The 23,916-nt window shown below is 42.9% G+C and overlaps 1 protein-coding gene across 1 annotated transcript in view; it reads left to right on the top strand.

Annotated features, from left to right (window-relative positions):
• LOC138960236 (voltage-dependent calcium channel gamma-1 subunit-like) overlaps nucleotides 1-23,916 on the top strand; it is a gene marked incomplete in the record, with an annotated part of 101,568 nt that overhangs the window by 18,156 nt on the left and 59,496 nt on the right. Inside the window, 1 exon segment of the mRNA XM_070332041.1 lies at nucleotides 4,256-5,631. Coding sequence (XP_070188142.1) covers nucleotides 5,343-5,631 — 289 coding nt within the window.

Genomic DNA, 23,916 nt, shown 5'->3' with positions numbered 1-23,916 from the left:
GAAAATTTAAATGTAACGGTTTTCAACTGCCAAAATTATGTTTTTCTTCTGGAAAAGTATGGAGTGAAAATCAGTTGGGGACAACGAACCTACCCACAAAATTTCATAAATATCGATGAAGAATTGAGATTTAACGGTTTTTAACTGCCAAAAATAAGGTTTTTTGTCTGGAAAAGTATGTCTTAAAATTCAGTTTGGGACAACGGACCCACCCACTAAATTTCATAAAGATAGGTGAAGAATTGAAATTTACCGTTTTTTAACTGCCAAAATTATGTCTTTCTTCTGGAAAAGTATAGAGTGAAAATCAGTTGGGGACAACGAACCTACCCACAAAATTTCATAAATATCGGTGAAGAATTGAATTTTAACGGTTTTTAACTGCCAAAATTATGTTTTTCTTCTGGAAAAGTATGGAGTGAAAATAAGTTGGGGACAACAAACCTACCTTTAAAATTTCATAAGAATCAGTGAAGAAATAGGATTTAACGATTTTTTAACGGCCTTTAAATCATTGGTGATGTCATCATAACCCAGTCGTTGTAGTTGTCGTCGTAGTTGTTGGTGTTGTTGTTGTCATGTTCGTTGTCGTGATTGTTGTTGTTCTCGTGTTGTTGTTTTTGTTGTTGTTGTTGTTGTTGTTGTTGTTGTTGTTGTTGTTGTTGTTGTTGTTGTTGTTGTTGTTGTTGTCGTCGTCGTCGTCGATGTCATTTGTTGTTGTTGTTGTTATCGTCGTCGTCGTCGTCATCGTCGTCGTTGTCAGAGGTTATTTCTAAAGATTTCATTGATAGTCTTTGTTCTCGTCACCAAGACTTGCTAAGAACAAGCTTGGAACAGCAAGAGTTCCAAGAACAAGATTAGAACAACTCATTACATCATTACCAGTACGTCATTTGTATTTAGAACACACTTTAGAAAAAAACTCTTCAGCTACAAACCAGTCACCCTCACATGGCGGAGGTGTTTGTCTAAACCACTTACTGAAATGTTTTGAGGTTTAATGACCATACACATGTTGAACCGGTGAGTGTCTTCCGCTGCATAATTCGCAAATAACTATTTTATTAAAGTCCGCTTGAAACGCTCAAAGATGAAATTCCATGTTAAAAAGTGACAAAAGTTTCACATTTTCCCGTTGTAACAGCTTCCGATGATATTATATGAAAATTCTGATCCTCTGAGAGGATTCCCCGAAACAAAATCAGTTTGTACGCCTAATTTTAATAGAATTGTCCAAACAGTGTCGCTAATATTGTGCTAAAAGATGAATTCTAGAACAATGTCCAGACAGACACCACTTGGCCAAAAAATTTTCAGTGCTGGGAGATGAAAAAAAAAACTACCTCGCTACGCGCGGGCTTCGCCCGCGCTCCGCTTGGATAATATATTTTGCTTTTTACATTTGGTCAAGTTTTGTCAAACTTAAAAAAAATGATATTCAGTCAAAGCTATTGTCATGATGTATACAGACTTATATAGATTATATATTATGGGCAATAGTAAACAAATAACAAGTCGCGTAAAGCGAAATTAATACATTGAGTCAATATGTCGAACTCACATAATTAAACTAAACACACTGCATTTGTTCACCAAGACATTACCTTTGCCGATACCCCGCGGCCGAGAAAGCGATGACACATTCACGTGAAAAGCGTGCACGCCCGATACATTTAGTCAAAACCTGACTAAATGTAAAATTATTAAAAGGCAAAAGTTCGTGGCAACTTAATATAGTTTTGCAAACTGAGGTGGTATTTCACACAATGTCATCTGTTAATATGTTATGTCCATCGGCCGACAGAGCAACAGTCCAAAGCCCGCGGTTCACCCCACACTCACGGTTTGCAGGCAGACCGAAAGTCAAAACTGGCACATCCCCGTCCGATATCAAGTTACTATAACACTGTGCGGACTGGCATTCTCGCACTAGACTCTGTCCGACATCTCGATCCCCACGTAGAGTACAGACCCACGTTTCTATCACTATCAGACTGAACTTGATAGATCTCTGGAACCGTCAGGGCAGACGCAAGTAACACCTCTCCTGGAGATAGCACGTCATCTTGTCTGCCCACCAACACGTACGCTATACTCAGCTGACTGATGAAGGCGAGATAAAAGGAGAGGGTAACACGTGGCCTTCAGGCTTCGGTTCTGAATTTATTTATTTATTTATTTATTTATTAAGGAGATTTCTATAGCGCATAACTAAAAGCACTATGCGCTTGAATTGACTTGTTATGTTAGCTTTCTAGAGCGGAACTATAAAGAAACAAGTATTGGAACAATCTGTTTTCTTCATTTTTGTTATGCAGCTGTGAAAGTTTGAGTGCATCTGCACGCACGTGTGAAGTAATGACAACAATTTGTTTGTGTCCTATGTTTCTCACTTGACAAATTGTTTTTCCTTCTTTTGTTACCCCTTATGTGTCGAACTCACACAATTAAACTAAACACACTGCATTATTATGTTCACCAAGACAATAGATTTGCCGATACCCCACGGCCCAGAAAGCGATGACACATGCACGTGAAAAGCGTACAAGCTCGATACATTTAGTTAAATACTTGACTAAATTATAAAAAGCAAAAGTTCGTGGCAACTTAGTATAGTTTTGAAAACTGAGGGAGTCACACAACATCATCAGTTGGTATCCTTTATTTCAAGTGTTATAACTACTTGCTTTTTACATTTAGTCAAGTTTTGACTAAATGTTTTAACACAGAGGGGGTATCGAGACGAGGGTCGTGGTGTATGTGTGTCTGTCTGTGTGTCAGTGTGTGTGTGTGTGTGTGTGTCTGTGTGTCAGTGTGTGTGTGTGTGTGTGCGTGTGTGTGCGTGTGTGTAGAGCGATTCAGAGTTAACTACTGGACCGATCTTTATGAAATTTTACATGAGAGTTACTGGGTATGATATCCCCGGACTTTTTTTTCTCTCGATAAAAGTCTTTGATGACGTCATATCCGGCTTTTTGTAAAAGTTGAGGCGGCACTGTCACACCCTCATTTTTCAATCAAATTAATTGACATTTTTGTAAAGCAATCTTCGACGAAGGCCGGACTGCGGTATTGCATTTTAGCTTGGTGTCTTAAAAAATAATGAATGACTTTGGTCATTAAAAATCTGAAAATTGTAATAACATTTTTGTTTTATATAAAACGATCCAAATTTACGTTCATCTTATTCTACATCATTTACTGATTCCAAAAACATATAAATATGTTATATTTGGATTAAAAACAAGCTCTGAACCCTGGAATTAGGCTGAACAATGATCTAGATTGCGTATTAGTTTCGCTCCTTTGGCGGCGAAGTGGGGTGATGACGGGGGTTGGAGTTGGGCAGGGAAAAGTGCATGGGCGGGGGAGGGATTGGCATAGTACACTCGTGGACAATGCACAGGCCGTTGTTGTTTAAGGAGTGTTCCTTTAAATCGTTTCCCATTGTGATTCCAGCAGGAAGGAAAAAACAAAAGTGAAAAAAAAAACTGATGGAGGGAGGGAAGGAGAGGAGCAGGTTTGAGGGAGTGTTTAACTTCTCTCAACGGTCAATGACTTTCTGCTCTCTCTGTGTTTGCGCCACCTCGGCAGAACTTTGAGAGGAAATAAAGCCGATAAGTGATTGAGCATCTCCTGTTTGTAGTCTAGCACTGCATAACATGACGATTTGGCACCTTTGCCTTGATGCTCTGGTAGATTTTCCCATACGGTCTGGGGACTTGATTGAAGTCTTTTTTTTTTCTTGTAGCTTTTTCGTCACAGACAACACGACTGAGGTTTTTTTTCTTGTTTGAATCAAGAAATACAGCACGTCGACTGGCTGAATTTGTTCGTTGTTTGTTTCAGTTATGGACTATTTATATGGAACTACGGAACGACTGCGTTGCTTTCCTCACATGAACAAGAACACATAGTTATTTCCTTATTTGGTTTAGTTGCGGACGTATATGGACATGACGATTATTTTATTTTAGTGTTTGTTTGAGTTACTGACAAACAGGGAAATACAGACCGACCCAATCTTGTTTTTGTCTTGTTTGGTTTAGTTAAGGACGTACATGGGTTTTCAGCACTATTAAGTCTTTTTCCTAGTCATGGTCAGTTAAATGAGTCATAGGCTATATTTATCTTTTCCTCTGTCATTCACTTACTACACGATCTTTTTTTTTCTTTCTTTTCTGGTTCAATTTATATATATACGGGCGTTTTGTGAAATACAGCATGACTAAGTTTTTTTTTCTGTTTGTTTCAGGTACGGACGTATACGTAACAAAGACAGCTTCGTTCCATGATTATGTTTGCGTAGCCGTGGAAGCGGGAGGGCGTTTCCGTCGGACGGAACTGACCACGAGTCCCTACGTCATGAGAAATGTGCTATAAACAACGTAGTTATACATTGAACTATTGAAAGACAGGCTCTGTATTCCAGCTGCTGTGCTCTCCTCTGTGCATGCTTAACCACGAAAACGTGAGCTGTTGTGTTTCGCGTTTCAACCAGCAGCGATCAAGGTGAACACCTGTCTCTCAAAAAAACTTGTGCACACCTGCTTGCCAGGTAGACAAACGATCCGCCAACAATGAACTAATTCGTTTTATATGACCGCTACACCTGACTCTTGTCTGCTAAGCTGAACGGTAGAACTACACAACTCTTGCGACCAGCGCAATGATGTATTATTATTGCCTGGTGACATCTGCAGGCATTGCATGCAACTCAAACTGAGGGTTGTCTTGTACTTTCTTCCCAGGGGTGACCAAACTACGAAGCTCTTGAGATTGGTGCAGCTGCCTGGAGTTATCGGTTGATTCTAGTAGTGTGTAGGTACAACTCAAACTGAGTAGATCAATAGAACAACTCTTGTGATCAGTGCAGCTGTCTGAAATAGTTGCTGATGTTATACGTTTGAATATTCATCTCTGTCTGAGGAATTCCACTTTGTTTCCGTCTCTGGTGTTACTATTGGGACCAGTGCAACTGGCTTGATTTATCAGTCAGTGTTAGTAGTGTGTAGACTCAACTCAGACCAAAGAATTTTGTTGAGATTTCTTTTGAGGAGTTATTAAACAGCACACAGTCTGTAGGCTAGGAGCTGCATTCAGTTGTTGATAGGTAACTTTACTATAAAAAAACAACTGACAAAACATCGACTGACAATAGCCTTACACAGAAATTACCGAGGCCGAGTGACTCGTGTTCTCTCCGCTGCGGTGATCTCTCTCAAACACACGCACACAAACACTGACAGCTATTGTCTACCAACCAACCAACCTTCCACCCACCATCAACACTACGGTATACTCTAACACACATCGACTACCAACCCAAACCAACAACAATCATGTGGCAAAAAATGATCACCAGGACGGGACAGGTGGGGCCCAACGGCAAAGCCACGCCAGAACTGAAGGCTCTGCTGGCAGCCACGGCAGGGACCTTGCTGGGCCTCGTCCTTCAGATGGTGGCCGTGTCGACCAACAGCTGGCTGCTGCTGGAGCTGCCCAACAAGGGTCTGTACCGCAACGCCACTGGGCGCCATCTGGTGGAGGCCTACTCGGGACTGTGGAAGATCTGCAGGGTGGAGGTGCTCCGGACTGCCCGGGAGGATGGCTCCGTGACGGAGAGCGAGCGTGAGTAGAGAACTGTTTATTGGTGTTTTTGTTTTTAGGGGGTTGTGTGTGTGTGTGTGTGTGTGTGTGTGTGTGTGTGTGTGTGTGTGTGTGTGTGTGTGTGTGTGTGTGTGTGTGTGTGTATGGGTGCGATTTTGTAGGTGTGTGTGTGGGTGGGTGGGTGCGTTTTTGTAGGCACAAACCGCCTCATGAAAACAGTTCTCATCACCGGCTTAGATCTGGGTGGTCTATTTGCAGGCAGTAATTAAATGACAATACTTAGAGAGGGGCGGGGATGTAGCTCAGTCGGTAGCGCGCTGGATTTGTATCCAGTTGGCCGCTGTCAGCGTGAGTTCGTCCCCACGTTCGGCGAGAGATTTATTTCTCAGAGTCAACTTTGTGTGCAGACTCTCCTCGGTGTCCGAACACCCCCGTGTGTACACGCAAGCACAAGACCAAGTGCGCACGAAAAAGATCCTGTAATCCATGTCAGAGTTCGGTGGGTTATGGAAACACGAAAATACCCAGCATGCTTCCTCCGAAAGCGGCGTATGGCTGCCTAAATGGCGGGGTAAAAACGGTCATACACGTAAAAGCCGTGGGAGTTTCAGCCCATGAACGAACAAACAAACAATACTTAGAGGCCCTTTCCGCCTCGAGACAACAGTTATCCTCACCGTCAATATCTAGTCAGGTTTTTACAATGGGTAAGACCATCCCATCCCTCCACTTGGTCACATTCCATATCAGGGCGGTGCTGCTTTGACATATAACATGCGCCACACACAAGACAGAAGTCGCAACACAGTCTTCATGTCTCACCCAGTCACATTATTCTGAAACCGGACCAACCAGTCCTAGTACTAATCCCATAATGCCAGACGCAAGGCGGAGCAGCCACTAGATTGCCAATTTTAAAGTCTTAGGTATGACCCGGCCGGGGTTCGAACCCACGACCTCCCGATCACAGGGCGGACGCCTTACCACTAGGCCAACCGTGCCGGTAATCAGGGTGTTGATGTGTTATATGTGACCAAATGGAGGGATGACCGTATCTCATCAGTGTTAGAGCCTGGCGAGATCTGAGAAAGTGAGCCGAAGTGTTTTCAGGAGGCGGAGTAGGACTTTTTCCTAGTTTTTATTTAGTGGCCAATGAGAACGTTAAGAATCATACGTTAATTTAGTTTGTTCAGGAATAATTATAGGCGAGAAACTTGTGTTATGATGTTGCGATCCAGTCTCTATATATATATCTATATCTATAGCTATATATATATATATCTATATACATGTATATACGACGTGTGTGTGTGTGTGTGTGTGTGTGTGTGTGTGTGTGTGTGTGTGTGTGTGTGTGTGTGTTCGCTATGCCAAGCCAAAGTTCTCGATGGATCTGCTTCAAATTTGGTGGGCATATTCAGGTAGACCCCGTACACAACCTGGTCGATGAGAATTTTCAACACGTGCTCTCAGCGCGCAGCGCTGAACCGATTTTGGTTTTTCTGTTCATCTTCCCAGATCCATTCCCACTAACTCTTTCTTATCTTCTCCAGTGTTTTGCGTTTATCTCCCTTCCTTCGTGTGGCGTCAATCCATATTCCCGTTACTACGTTACTATTTTTAGATTGTCACTGCACTGTCCAGAACGCTTTCCTTGCACCCGTAGGTTGTCCTCACTGTAAAAGTGCAAAGGTCGAATCAATTTATAGCCACGCGAAAAATACACTGTCATCTATCTATATATTTATAGATATAGATATACATATATATATATATACGGCTTCTCTGTGTGTTTGTGTGTGTGTGTGTGTGTGTGTGTGTGTGTGTGTGTGTGTGTGTGTGTGTGTTTGTGTGTGTGTGTGTGTGTGTGTGTGTGTGTGTGTGTGTATGTGTGGAGGCAACACCTGTGGATTGTAGAGTTCTGTTTGTGATGGGGTCTGGCGGCTTTTGTCTCTATGTATGTTCTGGCCTTTGAGAAGCCATAACAGTTAATATAGGGCTTTGAAATAAGCTCTAAAATTCTCAATACTGTTTGAGAGGACTTCGCCTTCAAAGGTGATTGTGGTGTTTCGGCACTCGGATACATTTGACGTCGTCGACAGGGATGGGACTCGACATGATATGTTCAGGAATGGCATTATGGCCACTGAATCATTGTCGTGCTCTTCCCATTCCACCAACCTGGGAGGGACCTAAGCTTGGCGGGTCCATGGTTCGGAACTTTGGGGATAAAGTTAATTCAAAGGGGGTCGAGTGTGACAGGGAGACTACCGTCGCCCTTCACAGCAGACTCTGCAGAGTTTTTCGCCTTAGAAGTTGTGGGCTTTCCTTGCATGTACCCGTAAGTTGTCCTCACTGTAAAAGTGCAAAGGTCGAATCTATTTATCAAAAAATCCACTGTCATCTATCTCTATATCTATATATATATATAGATAGATATATACGGCTTCTGTGTGTGTGTGTGTGTGTGTGTGTGTGTGTGTGTGTGTGTGTGTGTGTGTGTGTGTGTGTGTGTGTGTGTGTGTGTGTGTGTGTGTGGAGGCAACACCTGTGGATTGTAGAGTTCTGTTTGTGATGGGGTCTGGCGGCTTTTGTCTCTCTGTATGTTCTTGCCTTCCTTTGAGTGGGCACAAACTGGTGGATGAAAATGTTCACACGTGCTCTAAGACGGCGAACCGCCACGCTGTTTGTCTCTGTCTCGCGATTCACCCGGCGAAACCTTGTATTCCTCTAGTATATATATATACAAACAAATATGGAAAAAATAACCAAAACAAGCCTTCACGTTTTCACCCTTTATATATTATTTTTCTTGTAGACAGTCGGACATTGCTTTTCCGTGTCTATCCTCCCTATTCGTCCTACCTCTCTGTTTCTGTATCTCAATTTCTGTATCTACCGCAGGCTCGGTTTGTCTGTCTGTCTCTACTTCCCTCTCTCTCTTACCCACCCATCCCCAAACAACTCACAAGCCCCCCTCCCCACGCCCCCTCTCACTCTCTCTGTCCTCCTCCTCATTTTACCTCTTCCTCTTCTATTCCCCCTCCCCCCCCCCCCCCCTCCTATCATAAATTGTTAGCGGAAGGCCAAGTACATTATTGTGTGCTGTAAATCTTGAGTGTTTCAACGAAACAGGTAATCGTTACGCGCACAGATGGGACCGCGCCAGCCCCATAAACATATGACACGTGCAGTTCGTTGCGCGCACTTACACTTTTAACAGCCTGGTTTTGTGTCAGTGTGTGTCTGGGCGAGCTACTTAAAGTAAAGGGGTTTGAGTTATGAATTTACGGTCTGGCAAGTGTTCTCTCCCACACAGGGCTGGAGGAACCTCTTAAAAGTTCAAGTGTGTGTGTGTGTGTGTGTGTGTGTGTGTGTGTGTGTGTGTGTGTGTGTGTGTGTGTGTGTGTGTGTGTGTGTGTGTGTGTGTGTGTGTGTGCTTGCGTGTTGTCATTAAAGCAGTCAAAGTTGGATCCAGGTATTATTTATTTGTTGAAACACGTTTCAATTAAATACGCAGGTAATTAGCGGTAAATGGATGAACAAATGTATTCAACTGGCAAATCCACCTTCCTCAGTGTTTTCGCCAAATCAATCCGCTCACATCCCTACGGCCTCTCTCACGCACACACGCTCGCGTACGCGCAGGCATGAACGTACACACACACACACACACACACACACACACACACACACACACACACACACACACACACAACTACACACACACACACACACACACACACACACACACACACACACACACACATATATATATATATCAGAATATATCATCAGAATATATATATATATAACAAAATCAAGGAAAAGAAAAGCCAAACAAAGAATGTCAAGTGGCAGCCCAAATTTTCGACCTGGGGAGTTATGCATGAGTGACGTCTAAACGTTTAGGCGGCGTGCAAACAGCGAGTGCCGCCAACCGCGAGGTACACGGTATGCACGGGTGGCGACTACACGCTTGTACCACCGAAACTGGCGACTAAATTTAGACGTGCTCCGGAGGTCGTCTAAATGGTTTACACGCCGACTTCAGTGAACAGAATGGCCATTTTCATGGTTTTCCGCCATCAAAGTCGACGAATTTTGCGCCGTAATCGTTTTTAGACAGAACCCAATAGTTGGAAGTGCTGGACTAAAAAGATATTTTTTTTGCGAGATTCACTTCCCTTGTCATATTATTTTAGAACCAACACCGATAAGATTAGCGAAGACATCTTTGATTCGTTTCAGCGCAAAGTAGCACTGACCCATATTTCACTGGTGCCGTTTTTGACTCTCAGCTTTTACGCGACAGGCACCCTCTTGCTCGTTTCATCTTTTGCGCCTCCATTTCTCCACGCTCTCCGTCTCTGAATAGTCGAACTCCCCGTGCGAGGAAGCGGGAGGATGTTATCGAATGACCCTAGCGCATGCGCAAAGGAAGGAATTCCTCGTTATAAAAATAGATTGACTGGTGACCTTGCTTTACACGGCAACTTGAAAGTCGGCGGTCAAGTCGTCACCCGTGCATACCGACTGAGCGCCTGCGGTAGGTGGCGACTTTCAAGTCATGACTTCGCTGAAGTCGGCGTGTACTTTACACGGCACTCATGCATAACTCCCCTGTTGCCAGGCCTTCCTCAGGGGCGTGTAATTCTGCGAGACGCCAATTCATGCATCAATTACTAAGCAACACAATACCATGGTTAATTCAGTTACGAATCACAAAGCAAATATTTCAAAGATAACATTTACATTCAAGCTAAGATCTACTTTCGTTTTGATTGTAATCAAAACAAATGTACACGTGCGAATTCCAAAGTTATTACGTCAAAGGTATACCTATCTTGTAGTGACGTATTTGTCGCTGGTGACGTAATTTCAAAGTTCGAACAAAATGGATACTTTTATATATATATACTTATATTATAGTATTATATTATATCATATTATTTATACTTTTTATATATATATATCTATATACACACACACACACACACACACACACACACACACACACACACACACACACACACACACACACACACACACACCCTAAACCCTAAACCCTAAACCCTTCCCTTCACCCACGCCCACACACAAGATCATACACATTAGCCCCATCCCATCCCGCACACCGGCCTTTTCAACACACTCATAATTATTGACCCTCCGATTGTTGCGCAACCTTTCCTACCCGGCAAGCGTCACACCCGATATAGGTGTGTCAGCACGAGGGCGATACAAATTGTTTGATGATGTAATGATAAAAGCATACTTGCTAAAGGACTACACGTCCTGACACTTTCTACAGATTTCTCAAGAATTGATTCCGCAGCGATGTTTTGTTTTAGTATGCTTTTCAACACCGTGCTTTGTTCACGGAGAGCTAGAAATAAAAATCCAGAGATACAGAACCAGCAACGGTTGTAAAAGGAAGCGTTGTTTACAAATCCACAATATTAACAACAACAAAACAACAACAACAACAACAACAACTACAAAGACAAAAACAACAATGTTGTAGAGGAGCTTGGAAATCATACATAAAGTAATCATTCATTTAAAGGCACAGTAAGCCTCCCGTAAACCATCACAGATACGGTCAGGCTTTTACACACAGTACAAACACCCTTTCATTTAAACACTCACCGATTGAGAACATCCTAGGTGCCCTCCGTAAAGAGCGAACAATTTTCAAAGAATTTATTTTTGCGTGGTTTATCTTACCCCTGAGCCATCGTGAACCCGTGTGATCCAGTTTCCCTTTTTCACAATGTAGTCGTCAGTTAGTCATTTGAATGCGACTCGATGTGAGCTTATCTACAATAGCACGTTTTTATGCACGAAACAAACGGCTGTGGTTCACAAGAACTCTAGCGATGGCTTTTGACTGTTGAGAGGAACGGCGATATGCATAAACCGTCGTCTGCTACGACCCTTGCGTGACCCTGCTTCCGGGCTTTTCTTTTTTCAAACTTTCACAACTTCGAATTGTACTGATCTTGTCTTGATGAAAAAAGAATTCTTTTATGATTAAAGAATGTTTGTGTAACAAGCTGTCAATTTATTATTTAGATTTTAAAAGTTAGGTCTAGCGCAAAAACGCACCACAGTCCAAAAACATTCTGATAATCATCGATCCACGGCTATGGCCAGTTTACATCGATAGAATGAGACCCGAAGGGAAGTAATTCATTTTTCAGGATGGGTCCAAATAGTGTTCGAGACAATCTGCAAAATTAATTCTTTAAAAAATTGCTCGCTCTTTACGTAGGGCACCTAGGATGTTCCCGTTTTGTGAGCGTTCAAATGGGAGGGTGTTTGTACTGTGTGTAAAAGCCTGACAGTATCTGTGATGGTTTACGGGAGGCTTACTGTCCGGGCGTGATTTCCGGTATTGAATATTCATAACAGCCGTCCAGCACCAAAACGAGGCGCCATTGTTGTAGAGGAGCAAGTCCACGAACATACATTCTTTGAAATTTCTCACGCTCGACAGAAAGCAGCCAGGATGTTCCCGTACGGTGAGCGTTCAAATGGAAGTATGCTTGTACTGTATGTAGACGCTCGGGGAGCTCTGTGATGCGGTTTACGGGAGGCTTACTGTGCCTTTAATAGTCCCCTCCCACCTCAAAAGAAAAATATCAGTGTCCACGAGGTCCTGATCTTCTCTGGTGTGCTGGCAGATTGAAACAGCTAGACTCTCGATTTAGACTACGCTTTAAATGTATGTTTTAGCTTTAAGAGTCATGAAATCGTGTGTGTTTGTTCTCAACTTTCTGTGTTGTGTGTATTGACTTAGGGAAAAACACAACACAGGTCAATATGACCGAGCTCTCTGTGACCTAGTTCTTGAACGGAATATATATCAATTGGAAGCATCGTTGTTGAGATCTCAATGTTGTCGTTAGAATTTAAAGAATTTTCTGCCCCGTTTCCGAAATGTCACAGTTTATCATTGTTGAGGTGATTCGTTATTACAGATGGCTTCCTCCTCGAGCTTTGAAGGGCTCTTCCCACCCTGATAATGCGAAGAGTGAGTGTTATTTAATGGAAGTGAAGTTATTGAAGTAGGGTAATATTACATGATTGCATTTGATGATTCTAATGAGAAAAGGCGCGACTTGATCAGTAAGTTACCAGTGCCCCTGTTCTTCTTTTCGTGTTTTGCAAACACCACCATCGCCCCTTCTTGTTCTTCTTCTTTATGTCTCAATGTATGTTCATTTTATTTCAATTAGTCAGCCGGTCAGCCAGTAAGCTAGACATTCTCTGTCTGTCTGTCTGTCTGTCTGTCTGTCTGCCTGTCTGTCGGATACTGTCTGCTACCGTCTTCGCTTTCCTTTGAACATCAAGAACGGCTACAGCACCTTCGATCCAGTCTATTGCAGTAATGTTCCCTACATGAACATATCAGTACACCCCCCCCCCCCACCACCCCCCATGAAAAACGGTAGAGGGGGGGGGGTGGGGGGGGATAGATAGATAGCAACCACTTTCTTTCTGATGTCGTTTCACAGCGGTTCTCTGCCCCATTTCACCGTGTTTACGCCCTACTGGGCACGACACAGAAAATGCACGCATCACAGAATGCCTGCCAACGCTTTTTTTCCGTGTCAGGCATGCTTGGTGCGCTTTGTCATCCCGTTCCTAATGGGTTCCAGATTTAAGGGCCTCCTGCTAATTGCCTACATAATGCTGAATGTTTATTTGTGTGTGAGGGATTGGTGGGTTGAGAGGAGAGGGTGGTGTGCGAGAGAGAGAGAGGGGGAGGGGAGAGAGAGAGAGAGAGAGAGAGAGAGAGAGAGAGAGAGAGAGAGAGAGAGAGAGATAGAGAAAGAACTTTATTACAAAAGGATAAAGGCTTTAGGCTTAGCCTAATCTCCCAACCTGTCCTTGGAACATATACAGAGAATAATTGTAAACGAAAGCAAAGACTGCGCACATACAGAGAGAGAGAGAGAGAGAGAGAGAGAGAGAGAGAGAGAGAGAGAGAGAGAGAGAGAGAGAGAGAGAGAGAGAGAGAAAGAGAACTCAGAACTCAGAACTCAGAACTTTATTACATAAGGATAAAGGTTTTAGGCTTAGCCTAATCTTCCAACCTGTCCTTGGGACATATACAGAGAATAATTGTAAACGAAAGCAAAGACTGCGCACATACACACACACACATCCACACACACGTATACACACACACATGCACACATAAACTCACACACACACACACACACACACACACACATGCACACACACACATGCACACACACATGCACACACACACACACACACACATATACACACACACATGCTCGCGCGCGCGAGCGTGCGCTCGCATATCTACACACAAGCACATGCTATCATTTCATACCTAAAATGAACAGTATCTAATCAAAGTATTAAACTAGTAAAACATCAAAATAATGGTCGAGTATAAACATAAAAAACAAACACTTAAGAGCATTGATACATTATCCGAGTACACAATGGAAACTAGACATCAGGGGCAGTTTATAGTGTGCTCAAATATGTGTGCAACTGCCTTTTAAAGGCCTTTAATGATGCGGATCGTTTGATTTCTATTGGCAAAGAATTCCACAGAGATGATCCTGAAAAAGCTAAGCTGGATTTATAAAGATCTATACGAGGAATTGGAGGAAGTAAATTTTGAGACCCATACCTCTTCGTAACATGTGTAAAATAGGATTGCACATAACTGGGCACATCACCATGAACTACTTTATACATAAAGACAGCCTTATTGTATGCAAGGTGGGTTTTTAGGGGAAGGAAATTAAGGATGTTTAACTTCATTTCTGTAGACATGTGCGATTCATACAGGATAAGTTTTGCAGCACGACGGTACAAAGAATTGAGTTTTAATAAGTGAACATCGCTGCAGCCATCCCACAATGTCGAAGCAAAATTAATATGAGGCATTATATGAGCATGAACGAACATTTTTAATGTTTCAGACTTCGCATAATGTTTGAGTTTTGACAACAAATACAAATTCCTTGATAACACTTTGCAGAGGTTGCTTATGTGTGTTTGCCATTTCATTTCTTCATCAACAGTTACACCAAGTATGCGGTGTTCTTTAACTTGCTGTATTTGAGTTGTACCTAAGGTCAGTTGTAATTTAAGAGGACTTAGCTGATGCTTTTGTCTTGTGGTAATAACAATGCTTTTAGTTTTTTCTGGGTGCAGTATCATGGCATTTGATGTGCACCATTTCGCAACTTCGTCCAAAGTGTTCTTCAGGGAAGAATTTACTGATTCCAACGAGGTGTTACTGGTATGGATAGACGAATCGTCTGCAAAAAACTCGCATTTGACTTTATCATCCGATACATGTAAAGGCAAATCATTAACGTAAATACAAAAGAGAATAGGTCCTAATATAGACCCTTGAGGGACGCCATGTCTTACTAGTGCAGTAGACGAATTCTGGCATTGTAGAGTGACATACTGTGTCCGGTCAGCAAGATACGATTTAAAGAAGTCACAGACCGAATCGTTTCTCAAATAATAGTGTAATTTTTTCAGCAATATGGAATGATCGACTAAGTCAAATGCTTTCTTAAAGTCCAAAAACAATGCTCCTGTAACTTCAGACTTGTTCATTGCTGACAGCCAAGCTTCGCAGAGAGACGTAAGAGCTGTGTGGCAAGAATGCTTGGACCGAAAACCGGATTGAAACTGATGGAACAAATGTTGTTCTTCCATGTAAGCAAGAAGATGCTTGTGCACATGCCTTTCTAATGGTTTTGACAAAACAGGCAGTAAAGAAATGGGTCTAAAATTACTTGGGTCTGAGAGATCTTTACATTTGGGAAGGGGTATGACTTTGGCGCTTTTCAATTTAGACGGAAAAAAGTTCTGCTCAATACTAAGGTTATATACAAACGTGAGCGAATCCACAATATACGGTAGAGAAAGCTTCAATAACTTCACGGGTATTTTATCAGGACCCATGGACTTTTTATTCTCCAGGTTTTCAATAAATGTTCCGACCTCATGAACTGCAATCGGAGGAATGATAAACGCTTCATTGTTTATTCTGTTCCGCTGACAGAATTCGTCCAATTTTTCAAAACAGTCATCTCTATCCCGAGAATTTGTTTCTGCCACAGAAGCCTTCAATTTATCCGCTAAAGATATAAAATGATTATTAAATTCTTCCGCAGATAGTTTTGTTAGATTAGCAGTTGACCTTTTCCTAGATTTATCAAGGATTTCATTTACTGCCCGCCAAATTGTTGCAGTATCTTTCTTATCGGAAATTAATTTATCAAAGTAACCAGTTTTGGATTGTCTCACACGGTTTAACACCTCATTCCTCTGCTGTTTATATTCGTCTGTCATCTTATTTTCCTTGAAATAATCTCTCAGAGCCATCGCCTCTATAATATCTGATGTTAACCAAGGCGGAAGTCTGGCATGTTTTACTCTATGCTGACGCAGGGGCACGTGTTTATCTATAATTGTGCTTAAAATGCTATACAATTGATCAAAAGCATCCTCTGCAAGACTGAAATCAAAAACGCTCTGAAATGGAGCTTCACTAAGATCACGAAAAAATGCAGACTCATCAAAATGTCTAAAACTTCTGTATTCTATGGTCGTGTGGCCTTTTGGTCCTGATTTAGGCAAGCGCATAGAGACCGAACAAAAAATAGGCATATGATCGCTAATACTGGAATTGGACACATACACATTAGAAACAATCTTCTTATTATCAGTATATATGTGATCAATAAGAGTTGCAGTTGTGTCTGTTATTCTTGTTGGGTTCAGAACCAGTTGATGAAGACCTAATAAAGTTGTTGTTGAATTCCATACTGTTTGAGGCTTATTCAGATTAATATTAAAATCTCCAAGCAATACAATATCTTTATTGCGTGATTTGACTTTATCCATCATCTGAATGAAATATTCTGACCAAATCGACGTTTCGGCAGGGTTACGATATATATAACCTATGAGCAGAGGCGAGGATTTACAGTTTTTTACTTCGATCCAAACGCACTCAATATTGTCGTCCTCTAAATCAGTTCTTCGTGTTGCAAATTCAGAAATTGATTCATGAATATAGACTGCAATGCCTGTCTGATTCTTCCTTGCGCTGTCGCGTCGCAAAACAGAGTATTGGGGAATGTAAATCAAGTTATCGGCAATTCTCGAGTCGAGCCGTGTTTCGCTCATCCCAAAAACATGAACTGGCTTTGAGCTTTGGTTTAGCAGCACGCATATATCAGGCACTTTGTTAACGAGATGATAGACATTAAGATGTCCAACCTGGAGAGTGTGTTTTGACACGTTTAAATTCATAATATAATAAACAAAATTATTAACAACAACCAAAAATCTGAGAGATGAAATCAATAAACAAACACGGAGAAAAATTAATGCACAAAGAGTAAAAAGTGAAGCAAACAAGTTACGACTTCAGTAACTGGCTAACTTAAGGGAAAAGTCAAGTGAGAAGTAATAAATCAGGATTTAAAAAAATTCTGCGAAATGTTATAAGCGTTCGATGCACAGCAATTATAAATGTTCCTGCTAGCACTGCACTCATACACATACAGAATATGATAAAATAAAATTGAACAGTTCGAACAGGGATGAACGATGCGCTGCATTAAATCCCCACAACGCCAACACGATTTCACTTTCTTTAAGCAGAGGCATTCATAGTCTCTCCGCAAACGGGTCTGAATCGTAGATTAACACACACAAAGAAGAAACACACGCGTGTTTGGATGCAGATGTTTTCACACTGTTAAAGCAGCAGAATACTTAGGGGGTCGTGGACAAAATTAACACAATGTCTGGAGGTGTTGAACGACATAGTTAATAGTTATGAAATCGCATGTGCGAAATCACACTCGTTTAGGTACACTTATTAGTGTACTTTCAGTTACATGAGTTTAGACACACTCACTCACACATACGCACATACACTCACGCCCTACGTACATGCTTGAATTAGCCTTTTGAAACTACTTAGTAGGATGCTTGGTGCATCCCGGGGGGCCACTGCCCATAGAAGGACGGCTGGGCGTGTGGGTGCATAAAGGGGCTGAGTTGATATTGCCTGAAGGCGTTCATCCAAGGGGGGTAATACATTGTGGGATATTGATGTTCCCCACGTGGAGACAAGGGGAGACTGGGATGGCTGACGTGCTGTTGAGTAAATGGTTGGTTGACCGGTGGCGGTAGTAGTGGTGGCTGTTTCTGCCACAGTTGCTGCTGCTGTTGTTGCGGCTGTTGCTGCTGCTGCCGATGTTGCTCGTGCGGCGGCTGTTGTTGCTGCTGTTGCTGCCGCTGTTGCTGGTGCGGCGGCTGTTGCTGTTGTGGCAGCTGCTGCTGCTGTTGATGAGGTGTCCATTGCTGTTGTTGGTGAGGTGACTGTTGCTGCTGCTTCTCTTGCAGTGGTTGGTGTGATTTGGGCGGAGGCGCTCCGCCTCGAACGACGTCTGCAAACGAAGCTCTGCCTAGTCGCTTCTCAAAAACGATGGCTTTGATGTCCTTTACGAGTAGAGACAGGCCCCTTGCAGAGTAGTGGACCTTGTCTTGCAATATGTCTGGGTCAGTTTGACCGTCACTGTCAAGGCGCCAGATATCCGACAGTGCCAAGAACTGCACCTTTACACTATCACATAGCGACGCGAGCTCAGTGTTAACTTGCAGAATCTGCCGAGTAACTTTGCGCTGAGCCTGTGGAGGGATGGCTGCGACAAAGATGACCGCATTAGGGAAGCGTAGCGATATTTCAGATAATAGCGTCTTATAGTTTCTTTGAAGTTCCCTCGTGTTTTGTATGTCGTCATTCGTACCGACATGCAGAACAATCTTCCTAACGTCAGGAAAAGTGTTGCTGCTGGCAATGACGGTAGTAAGTTGAGGGGTGGTAATCCCACTTAAGGTTCTCACCTCCGTTTGTCCTGACCGATCAAGCCGTCTCCTGGACACGCGTCTAAGGTTGGAATCTCCAATAAGCAGACACGTGCAGGAGGTTGGGAGGCGGAGAGCTGTCTTCCTCTGAGTGTCTGTCGTCTCGGTTGATTTGGTAGTCCGCGGGCGGACCATGGAGGACGGGGATGACTGACTGCTACAAGCTTGGGGCTCAGGCTCGGTAATGAGTGCCGTGTCACTTGAGTGATGGGCGTAGCGGCCGTAGTTCGTGGTCACGCTAATTGGCTGAGCATGAGCGACTTTGCCTTGAGGTGACTGTTGCAGGGGTGGGGCTTCGGGAGACGGTGAGCGCTGGACAGTCTTGTTCCGAGGCTCTTTCTGCAGGTCTTTCACCTTGCTCTCTAGAGCCTGACAGCGCTTTTTTAAGCCCTCATTGTCTCTGGAAAGAGCTGTGAGTCGCTCGCTTAAGTCCTTCACCTCTCTGTCACGCCCACCCTCATTTGCCTTAATCTTTCTGTCCGTTTGGACCTTGAGATCTCTTAGTTCAGAGGCTAATTTCTCAACCATGGCACGGAGCATGTCATGTACACAAGTGTCTGTACTATCGGTGGAAGCGTCACCGTCACCATCAATGTCAGAAGTAGCGGCATGTTTGTTGTCGATGCTGGGGGTGCTGTTGTTAGCAGCAGCGACGGGGCTGTGGTCGCTCGAGACGATGATGTCACCGCCACCTTCAGTAGCAGCGGCGACAGTGCTGTGGTCGCTCGAGACGATGATGTCTCCGCCACCTTCAGTAGCAGCGGCGACAGTGCTGTGGTCGCTCGAGACGATGATGTCACCGCCACCTTCAGTAGCAGCGGCGACAGTGCTGTGGTCGCTCGAGACGATGATGTCGCCGCCACCTTCAGTAGCAGCAGCGACAGTGCTGTGGTCGCTCGAGACGATGATGTCACCGCCACCTTCAGTAGCAGCGGCGACAGTGCTGTGGTCGCTCGAGACGATGATGTCACCGCCACCTTCAGTAGCAGCGGCGACAGTGCTGTCGTCCCTCGAGACGATGATGTCACTGCCACCTTCAGAAACAGCAGCGACAGTGCTGTGGTCGCTCGAGACGATGATGTCGCCGCCACCTTCAGTAACAGCAGCGACAGTGCTGTCGTCGCTCGAGACGCTGATGCCACCGCCACCTTCAGTAGCAGCAGCGACAGTGCTGTCGTCGCTTGAGACGCTGATGTTTGAGTCGTCGCCACCTTCCGTAACAGCTGCAACAGTGCTGTCGTCGCTCGAGACGATGTTGTCACTGCCTTCAGTTGCAGCTGCAACAGTGCTGTCGTCGCTTGAGACGCTGATGTCCGAGTCATCGCCACCTTCAGTAGCAGCAGCGATAGCGCTGGAAGAATTGCCAGCAGTAGGGGGCGTGTCCAGAGGTACGGTGCTGTACACGGCGTGTGACGCACTGCCAGACGTATATCTAGGTCCATCAGCCCGTGTACCACTCCCTGTAAGCGTTGAAAATCATCTCTCACCCAGTCCTGGCACAGCTTGCCTTGGACCAAAAACATGTTGGTCTTAGGATAGAAATGCATGGTCAGCAGTTTCTGGCTCGCATGGTGCAGACGAACAGTGGTTTGGTCCAGCTGCGCTGGGGTGGGGGTGATGACGATAGATGATGCTGAGTAGTCATCTTCACAGTCAATAATTTCAACATGTCCGCTCTTGCGTTTGTAATCTGTCCATTTTGTGGAGTAACCTCGGGAAGGCAAGTCAATCACGTATCTGTATCGGATGACTGCCCTCCACGTCGGGAAGCAACAGGGTTTACATGTGAAAGTTACCTCATTGTGATCCTTTTTGTGTTCAATAAATTCCAAAGATCTCTGTAGTTTTGAGCGAGTAATTATAGACATGTTTTTAGTTGTATTTTGTCACGAACGACCCCATCCGAATTTGACATCATTACATTATATGAAATCAAGCCAAGTGTATGTAACTTGTTATACTCGTTATAATCTCCATGATGGCCTTTATCCGGAATAGCCCACAAAGTGTCCACACAGCCAGCACAAAAGTTACAGATGGCAACAATTAGTGTTCAGTCAGAGAGAGAGAGAGAGAGAGAGGAGAGAGAGAGAGAGAGAGAGAGAGAGAGAGAGAGAGAGAGAGAGAGAGAGAGAGAGAGAGAGAGAGAGAGAGAGAGAGAGAGAGAGAGAGAGAGAGAGAGAGAACGCTATCAGCAAGGAAATGACATGGAGTTTAAAGAAAAATAGGCTAAAAAATATAAATCGTGCATCTATTTCAGTATCTGCACTGATTGCATACTTGTAGCACATGCTATATGACTGGCATTAGTGTGTTTACGTGTGTGTTTTCGTTCGCTCGTTCGTTGCCCGCCTATTAGACCTAATTGCTATCGTAGTGCTGGAGTAGATGTGTTTGGTGTATGGTGTAGGGGAGGGGGGTGAGGGGGGGGGGGGGTCATAATAGGGATGGGAGTGTTGGGGGAATGATGACGGGAGAAGGGCTTGTGAGTGTTCTTTGCATAATCTGGAACGGCAGTATTGTGAGAACAGCAACGATAGGCTTACTTGTAAAGTGCACACACCGTATCGAAGGTCCGAAGTCAACTTGAACCGAACGTGGAATTTATAAAAAGTGGGAGGTATGGTTATAGAACACAAATGGCCCATAATTTGGCACGTTGTTGAGCATTGCCGTTTCTATCCTTTAAATATGTTTTGATTTTATGTATTTATGTATGTATTTTGTTTTTTGAGAGAAGGAATTGTGTCTGTCCGCCCTTCTGGCTGTTCTATCTGTCGCTTTTTGTCTGTCTGTGTGTTTGTACAATTGTCCTTGTCGTCAAAAAGTGCAACAAGCCTATATAAGCTAAGGTACTTGTACCCGTCTATTAAGGTTGCCATGACTTGATGATCAAATGTTCATCCCTCTGTGTTGTCAAACAATTGCACAACTCCAAACAAAAAATCTGTTCTGTTTCGCCTGATTGTTTTAATAGGTTGACTGTGTCAAGTTACCTCCTGACGTTATTTCTTAAACGTCGTGTCATTGTTTAATTTTCCGCCAATAAGAGTTCCTACCCAGACTTTTAAATGTCACCTAGATAAATCAACATCTAGCAGGGGTTCGAATGTAAGACTAAAGGTCTCCGATTTATGTTCGACTTTCAAGACATCTCGAGTGTTTTCATGGTGAAAGAGCGGACATTTTTTCTATAGTTTTATAGAAGTGTATTTGGTTTATGTACGAGGGTTGATCAAAAGTGTACAGTTCAATTTCATAAGTCTATGAACTATACATCTTCGCCATATAGCGCATACATACACTTTGTTCATGTACTTGACGACGAATATCTGGATTAAGTAAGGAGCATTGAAACACAGACCTTTTTATTTTCTTCGTTTTGGAAGATAATATATTAAGCAAGTGTTCTGTTTGCTGGGTTAAGATATTGTTTTGATAGCATTTTTGAATTTAGAGTGAACATTCTCGTGTTTTTCTTGCTTTTGGTACATTGCTCATCTGGTGAGACCATAGTTTCAAAGTTGATTTCAAAGTGACAGCAATTGTTGGGTTTGTCATTCTTAAGAATATTAATGTGCTCATTAATCTACGACAGGGGTCATAATCGGCTCTGGAGGTACACAAGTTGCAAAAGAAAAGATGGCGTGCAATTTTGACGCTAGCATGTCAGCTTATTGCTAATGGGCTACAGCCTTGTCTATCAGCTCTTGTTCAACAGACTTTCCATTCAACCCTCGTGTTCTATTCGTAATTTTCCTGACACATGCAACATTAAATCCAAAGACAAGCTGGTTATGTCCGTGTGGCAAGAATCAGACAGCAGAGCACATCCTGCAGGCTTGTCCATACCACAGTGCTCTGAGGGACACCATCTGGCCAGAGGAGACAGCGCTACAAAAGAAGCTATACGGCCCCAAAGAGGACAGCACGTTTCACCCCGCAGTCCGGACTGACGATCTAACAGCAAACGACAAGAAGAAGAAATCCAAAGATGTGTATGTCTGTAGAATGTCGCACTTATTTTTCTTGACAGCTGAGCAGGTTTCACCACTTTTTTTGTCTTAAAATAATTGACATTACACTATAATATTATATGCATTTGTGTGTGTGGGCGTGAAGTGAGGACGGTGTTTTCTGTAGTGAAATGTCCAGCTATGTCACGGAAAATAACTTGTCAGAAAATTGCATGCTTTGAGACTTTTGACATTCTTGCTGTCTCGTCGATTTGCCAGGTTCTGGTTAATTGGTTAATTGCATTATCGTCGTCGTCGTTATTATTATTATCGTTATTGTCCAAGTCAGCATCATTACTGTTACGAAAATAGACAATATTAAGTTTTGTTGTTGTTGTTTTTTTGCTCAACATTTTGCGTTGGGGAAGGACGTGGACAAAGTCAGTAAACTTTCGTTCCCAATATTCACCTGAATAGCTGAGCAATTTAAAAGCAAAGAGAGAAAGAGAGAACAATAAAGAAAGAAAGAAAGAAGTGAAAAAAGAAAGACGGAACAGACAAAATAAGAAAGAACGAAGGAAAGAAAGGAAAGGAAGAAAGTAAGAAAGAAAGAAAGTTAAAAAAAAAGAAAGAGAAAGAAGTCAAACGGAAAAAGAACGAAGGAAAGAAGAACAGAAAGAAAGAAAGAAAGAAAGAAAATAAGAAAGAAAATAAGAATGCAAGAATAAGACAAACAAACACAATTACCTCAACAAAATACCAAAACATCTGGATTGCAAGACCGTAAACTCCTTTTGTTATTTAGTTGATTCTTTCTGCGAACAAGGACATGACCTTTACCTTACAGTCACATTAGAATCACCTTGACAATTAAAAAATGACTTTACTGCGGTGTACATTCTTTAAAAGTGGCTTGGCCAATGCAGCTGCAAAGAACGAGTTATTTTTTTTGGAGAAAGTGCACTCATTTAAAAAAAACATCGACCACTGTTCTGTCTGCTCTTCGTTTGTTCTCTGACAGCTCTTTGTCTTCGAATCCTTTAAAAAGAAATTTCAGAATCTAAATTGGCCAACTCTTCTTTTCGTAAATAGCTTTTGCATCCTAAAGTACTGACCTCGGAAGATGAAATCAACAATGTTTTGTTTGATACAGGAGGTCTTCTGTGCGAGATACGGAAGAGTCTTGCTGTGCTGGATTGGGCGTATATTTTTGCATGGACAACAAGTAAAGGCGATTGATCGTGTTTTAACACAACATTTTGATCATTTCCAACTGAAAAACATGTTTTGATGTGTGTGCCTTTTCCCGTTATTTGTTTTTTTTGTTTAGTTTTGTTACGTGTTATTGAAAATAAATATCTGCTGCAAAGACTATCCAGCACAAAACTGG

This window comes from Littorina saxatilis, linkage group LG2, assembly GCF_037325665.1.
Source record: "Littorina saxatilis isolate snail1 linkage group LG2, US_GU_Lsax_2.0, whole genome shotgun sequence".
Lineage (NCBI taxonomy): Eukaryota > Metazoa > Mollusca > Gastropoda > Littorinimorpha > Littorinidae > Littorina > Littorina saxatilis.
The sequence above is the reverse complement of the archived record's forward strand: the minus strand, read 5'-3'. Positions and strand labels throughout refer to the sequence as shown.